The sequence below is a fragment of the Candoia aspera genome, chromosome 12 (assembly GCF_035149785.1).
Source record: "Candoia aspera isolate rCanAsp1 chromosome 12, rCanAsp1.hap2, whole genome shotgun sequence".
NCBI classification, from domain to species: Eukaryota; Metazoa; Chordata; class Lepidosauria; order Squamata; family Boidae; genus Candoia; species Candoia aspera.
This window is the reverse complement of record NC_086164.1, coordinates 1251132-1257500: the sequence shown is the minus strand read 5'-3', so window position 1 is coordinate 1257500 and position 6369 is coordinate 1251132. Positions and strand designations below refer to the sequence as shown.

General features: G+C 50.4%; 1 protein-coding gene across 1 annotated transcript; it reads right to left on the bottom strand.

Moving 5' to 3' along the window:
* Positions 1–727: 727 nt before the first annotated feature.
* AGTR2 (angiotensin II receptor type 2) lies at positions 728–6313 on the bottom strand. Its single transcript, XM_063313642.1, has 2 exons — positions 6086–6313; positions 728–2140 (listed from the first exon to the last, which is right to left on the bottom strand). The coding sequence occupies exon 2, from the start codon at positions 2049–2051 to the stop codon at positions 921–923; it is 1131 nt and encodes a 376-aa protein (XP_063169712.1). The 5' UTR covers positions 2052–2140; positions 6086–6313; the 3' UTR covers positions 728–920.
* Positions 6314–6369: the final 56 nt, after the last annotated feature.

The following is a 6369-nucleotide window of genomic DNA, read 5'->3' as shown; positions in this document are numbered from 1 at the left end:
TCTCCATTCCTCCTCCTTGGATTATTTTGTTCTGGAGGAACACCCTGCCACCCAGCGCCTGAGCTGGGTTGGTCAACCAGCCTTTCAGAGCTGCTGCAAACATTCTGCCTTCTGCAAAGCTCACCTCGGACAACTGACCTCTTGAGGGTGGGAGAGGAATTCCGAAAGCCCTTGTTTATCCAGGAGGACCACACCATTCAGAGCTGGTGACATATTTGAAAGCGCACTACAGGGAAAGCTGTGGTCCTGCACAACCTGTCAAGGCCCAGACATGTTGGGAATGGGATTGCTAAAGCTTCCAGCCAGCACCAATCCAGGGGCCTCTGAAGGGTGCTAGGAGGCAGAAGGGTGCTGGGCACAAGGGAGAAAGGGAGAGAGCAATAATTTTCTGTGAAGGGATGAATTGATAGATTTGGCAGTCACAGGCCATCAGAAACTGAGAAAGATGGCAAAAAATGTGTTGGAACTCAATCCTGATTTTTTTAAAAGCAAGCATGATTTAAGCATGCAGAAGAGTTCCTGATGTAGAAAAACTAGGATGTGGGCAATGTAGGCCACCAAGGAATTGGTTTCTCTCCTCTCCATAATAGATGTTTAGTATATTAAGGATAGGGAGGTGGCCTGTAGCAGGAAACTCGGGTGTTCAAATTTAAGTTTCTTTGCAATCTCCTCCTCCTCAGGAGCGTGAGAAACAAATGTTAGTCATAGAAATATGCTGGGTTAGTAATGTTGTGAAGGTATTTATTGACAATTAATTGCCCTCTACATGACAGCCTTGCTGAAGCATAGAAATCCACAGAGCACTTGAAAACATGGTCTTGAGTGGACGGTTTGTCCTAGGAGATGAGTGAAGGGAGACCAGAGAAAAACAAGAACGGTGGAGAGAACGTAACCGCCGCTTAAGCATTTCCAGATGGTGATTAGGGAACCCACCGTGGGTGGGTCGGTGGCCTCTCCATGTATCCTCCTGGTTCAGCCTCCTTCAGGGTCTTGGCAGTTTTGAGGGAGCTGGTTTTGCTGGAGGAAAAGGTTTCCCGGTTGCTGTTGAACTGGAAGAGGCTCAGCTTGAATAAATGCTGGAGTTTATCCTGGAACTGCCTGCCCACAAAATAGTACAACAAGGGGTTGATGCAGCTGTTAGCAAAGCCCATGGAGAGCCCAAAGGGCAGGACTGCATCGATCATGGAGGTGAGGCGGCACCTGCTGATGACCTCCATCCAGGAGAGGGCATCCAGGAAGGTCAAGATGTGGAACGGGAGCCAACAGATCAAGAAGGCCACGACCACAGCAGTCACCAGCTTCAGCAGCCGGTCCCTCACCCTCCAGCTTTTTGTGAACCCTTGGGCCTCCTTCAAGTGCACCCTGATGCAGATATAGCACCCAAAGATGATGGCCATTGGGACCAGGAAGCCAAGGACGTTTTTCATCAAGGCTGTTGCGGCTGACCAGGTGGGGTAATTCTCTGAGGGATAGGCCATGATGCAAGCGTTCACGCCCAGCTCGTTGATGTAGTGGACATCACGGAAGCAGAAGGTGGGCAGAGAGGTCAAGGCCGCCAGTCCCCAAACAAAGAATGTGGCAATGAATGCCCATTCCAAAGTTCCTTGCCGGCACTGGAAGGGGCGCACGATGGCCTGGTAACGGTTCACACTCAGGCATGTTATGAAAAAGATGCTTGCAAACATGGTCAAGCAAAGGATGGAGCTGGAGAGCTTGCACATCACAGGGCCAAAGACCCAATTGTATCCGTAGGCATAGCTGGCAGCCCAGAAGGGAAGGGTGGTGAGGGCCAGCAAGTCAGCCACTGCTAAGTTGATGATGTAGACATTGGCCACTGTCTTTGGGCTCCTCTGCCGACACAGTGAAGTGATGACCATGCTGTTGCCTGCAAGTCCAAGGGTGAAGATGATGCAGTAGAGCACTGGGATGAGCACAAACTGGTGGTTGGAAAAGTGGATGAGGCAGGCCTCCCTGGTGGAGACGTTGGTGGGAGACAGGTCTTGCAGAGTCTGTGCAGTGGCGAGGGTGATGGAGAAGTTCCTGAAATGCATCTTGGGGTCAGATGGGAAGGGGCGGCCTGCAGGAAACTCTGAGACATGGAACCGCTGGCTCTGCACTACCAGAGCAGATGCTGTCAGCTCTTAAAGAAAGAATGACAACAGAACAGAAGCACGAATCATGACTCTTCAGCCCACCTCTGAGGACCGTTCTCAGTCTCTCCAACAGACTCATGGAGATGACTGCTCGTCACTGGCTTAACATCACTTCTGGGCTTGCCTTTGGGCCAGCTGGAATGCACAAGCAATACAGCTGTGTCCTGATCTGGATTTTAAGGGGGAAGGGGATCTGGAATGCATGGGGGCACTCCTGTCACACCACAACTCCTTGAAGAAGCAGTGTGTTTTCTTATGCATGTGTGGCACAACTACGCAATCCAAGGAAATGTTGCATTTGACCCTTTGTCCAGACTTTATAAGATGGTCATGCGACCGACTGTCTGAACAGTCAAAAGCCCTTGTGTATTGGTTAATCTACAGTTGTTAACAATATTTTTGAAGTATTCTCTTTTATACATTTATGCAATTACTTTCTTAGCATGCAATTCAAAAAGATTACCTTCTAATTCATTTTTATTAACCCATTGGTCGGCATTGCAGGGATATCCAAACTTAAGCAAAAGGTAAGTTAAAGCAACTCAAGTGATTTTTTTTTAAATTAAAATGAGTCGTAATTCCTCCAGCAGCTTCTATGTAACCACTTAGAGCTAATACTGAAATGTGCTTTTTAAACCATTTTAAAAAAAAGGCTTTAAATGCACAGAGTGAAAGACAAGGCAAAATGAGTGAGGTTTACTGAAGAATATTTTACTTAACTTCTGGGTATATTAAGAAAAACTTCCACACTGGAAGGAAGTTTCCAGTTAGCAGAGCTATGGAATTCATCCGTGGAATATATATCGGGCTTCCAGTTTTTGAAAATTTGTTTTAGTTCTCTTAAAAGACGCTTTAGGGCAAACCCTATAGTTTGAGAGAGCATATTTTCTCCTGCCTGATGCACCACAAATATTCACCATTAGCAAACTAGCTACTGAACGTGTTAGCAGGAAAGTAGGAAACAGGGTACAGGGTATTCTAGGGACAGAAATCGGGCTGCAGCGAAGCCGGTCCGCCGTAAGGGTTGGGTGCTGTCCAGATGTTTCAGTAGAGGAGGCGGCTTCCTTAGGAACACAAATGGTGTTAAAGCTGTACAGGTCTTTAAGGGATGGAAACACCTGAAGGAAAACTTAGAAGCTGGAAAGAGCAGAGCCCCCACTTACGGGTTGAGAAACCGGGTTTGCAGAATCCTACGGGGAAACCTCGGATGTCTGTTCCCGCCTCCTTTTCCTGCGTCTTTCTCCTGTGAAGCGCTGCTGGCAGCTGCAACCTCCGGTGGGGCAGACTTGCCTCCTCCTGGCCCTCCCCGCGGCAGCGAGGATGGTCCCTGGCCCAAAGGAGGACGTTGGCGGTGGGGCGGCCTGGCAGCCCCCGCCTGCCTCCCAGCAGCTCCCGGGGAGGGGATGGACGCCTCCTGCCTGTCTCCCTCCACAGCCAACGGCAGGCGGTGGGCTGGAAGTGGGCGGGCATTCGAGCGACCCATTCCATGGGGGGGGGGCATACTTTTCTTCACCCCCTTTTTGCACCATCATCATCATCATCATCATTTCCACCTCTAAAGCTCTAAGAGAGCCTTTACACAGTGTCAAGTGGCATCTGTTCCAGCTGCTGCCTTGGAGCTGGGTGAAGGTGAGGAGAGTCAGCCAAGCTGAGCCGGGCTCGGGCTGGGGGGGCTTGGGGAAGATGCATTCCCCCCTCCATGCAAAAGGCAGGACGTTGCGCCCGGAGGGGCTCAGCCCGGGGCAGGTTCGCTTGGAGGACGGAGTTCCAGGGCAGCATCTCCGAGCGCCTTTCCCCAAGGAGGCTCGGGGGGGGGGGGGGAGGAGCTGGCATGATCCCAAAGCCCAGCTGGGTTCCATCTTTTCCGCCTCAGGAGGAACGCTAAAATGCATGGAATTTACAGCGGCCCCCTCTAGCAGGGGAACACCGTGGAAAGAGCTCTTTCCATCCCAACTGGCCTCCAGAGCCACAGATTGCAGCCGGAAAAGAGATCTCAGCTCTCTGAACCACACTGGGTGACTCTGTGCCAGGCCTGTTGACATAACAGCACCTTCCCCACTCTGGTGCCCTCCTGGGACTTGGGACTGCGGCTCCCAGGATTCCTGGCCAGCCTAAGCCTTGCCCAGGGCAGAGAGCATGGGAAATTCACTGAACATTATCACCAAAGTGCTTTCCCTGAGCACAAATTCTGCTTTGGGCTGGTCTCCCCATCAAGGGATAGAAAGCCATGCACTCTGCAGATTCAGTTTCCTTTGAATGAGGTCAAATTTGACACACAAAACAGGGAAGGCAGATCGATATGTTTCAGATAGTCTGAAGTCGAGCTGCAAAACGGTTGACCAGCTCAGCTGTTCAACACAGACAGCGATGGGACAATGCAGGTCTGGCGCTGATCCTAGAGCAGGGCGAAGTTCCTGCATGGAAGTGCCCTTGGTTGCCACCAGCCCTCAAAAGCCACTGAGATGGCTGCTGAGAGACAAACGTCTTACAGTCGCCTGAGCAAAATTAGGCAGAAAAAGTTATTTTTAACTTGACTGCAAGCAAGACCCAAAGTCAAGGAATGAATTACATGGCGAACCCAACGTGCCTGTCAGCCCCACCAAGGAGACCAGACTTGAATCAACTCCACAGGAAGGCTAAAACTACCCTGTTGAAATCTGCTAGAATGGCAGAATCTGGCAAGTCTGGTGGTGCTGCACCTCCCCTTCTTCCTTCCTACAGTTCAGTGAATTGGTCTGTCTGAGCCACTCCCAAATGTTATCCAGATATTCTGGATGCAGAATATGGTTTAGCCCCCTTTGCCCAGGCAGGGCTTCCTGCAACTCTCCTCCACGATCATCTTCTTGCTCTTTGCAGTGCCCCATTGGCCCCAACCCCTCTTGCCTTGCAAGAGCACGTGCTGCCAAGCGTGGTGGGATCAAGAAATACAACGGGGGAGCCTCCCTGGAGACTGGAGGGTCATTGAGAGGGCACAGCCACTGGCGACCCTTCTGAGGAACTGGGTTGGTTGAGGCTCTACGAGAAAATCCAGCCCAGCATCAAGCCATGGGCCACAGTGATTGGGCTCACGCAGGGGCTTCCTAATCCGTCGCTGCCTGGGATTTCTTTGAAGTCTGTTCTTCTATTTCAAAGTGTGCCCCCTCCCCTAATAAAAAACAGATCCTGCTGTGAGTGAAAGAGCGGTTGGTTTATTCCTGGGGCGCTGAGAACGGCCTGTTTTGGGTTCCTCACCGGCAGAGTGTCCAACCCCAGGGCTGTTTTCTAAAGCTGCCAGAGAGGCTGCCCTGTTTCAGGAAGGCTTACTCGGAGCTGGCCCTTCCACCCCTTCCCTAACACTTCCTGGGATCCAGAAAATGGTGAAATGGAATTTACAATGTGTCGTTTTATTTCCCTTGGATGGAACATATCATGTGAAGTGAACCCACTGGCACTTGGAGATTTTCTGCACAGCTACTAAGATAAAAACTTCAGAAGCAGAAAAAATGCATTAAAAAACTGGTATCCAATGCTTTTATTTATGTTTTGTATTAGACTTCAGAGGTTGCGCTATGCTTCTTACTGTCTTCTCTTCTCCAGATTGTGGGCACCATCTAACGCTCTCCTTCCCTGCTAACTGCCCTCCTGTTTTCTTGGCTGGCAACTAAAAAAACAGCTGTTGCAACTAGAGGTTCATGTGCCTTAGATTTGGTCCATGTGCCCCAAGATGGCAGTGTTATGAAGGGCAAACCTGGGGGGTCATGAGCTCAGCTGGAGTTCTGACAGCAGATCAGCTTTCTCAGAATTCCTCTGGGACCCATTTTGGGAAATACCACAAGGGGGGCAGAAGCTGGTGTTTTGCTTTGCAGCATGGCAGCTCCTCACTTCTCTTTCATTAAAAGGATCTGAACGACAACAAAAAAAGGGGGGGGGACCTGGTGGCAGCTGTTACCAACCTTAGAAGTGCATGATGTTAGTTCTCCAGAGGTTCAGGAAGCAACCTTTTCTTCTGAGGCTTCCTGGAGAAGCTGGAGCTGGACATCCTGCAGCCATGCCTTCCTCTCTTCTCTGCGTCCATGTAGAAAATAGTTGTCAGTGCCGAAAACAGCTCTTGCAGCTGAGGAATTGGGTTCCAGTTCACAGAACTTAGGACATTCTAAGTTTACTGATTACCAAATGCTCAGAGGGTGGGGTTGGCCCTGATTCCAGCTGCAAACAAAACATCGCACTAGTTGAGAGT

Excerpts from the sequence above, each read along its gene's own strand:
- AGTR2 (XM_063313642.1), bottom strand. The coding sequence starts at position 2,051 with ATGCATTTCAGGAACTTCTCCATCACCCTCGCCACTGCACAGACTCTG.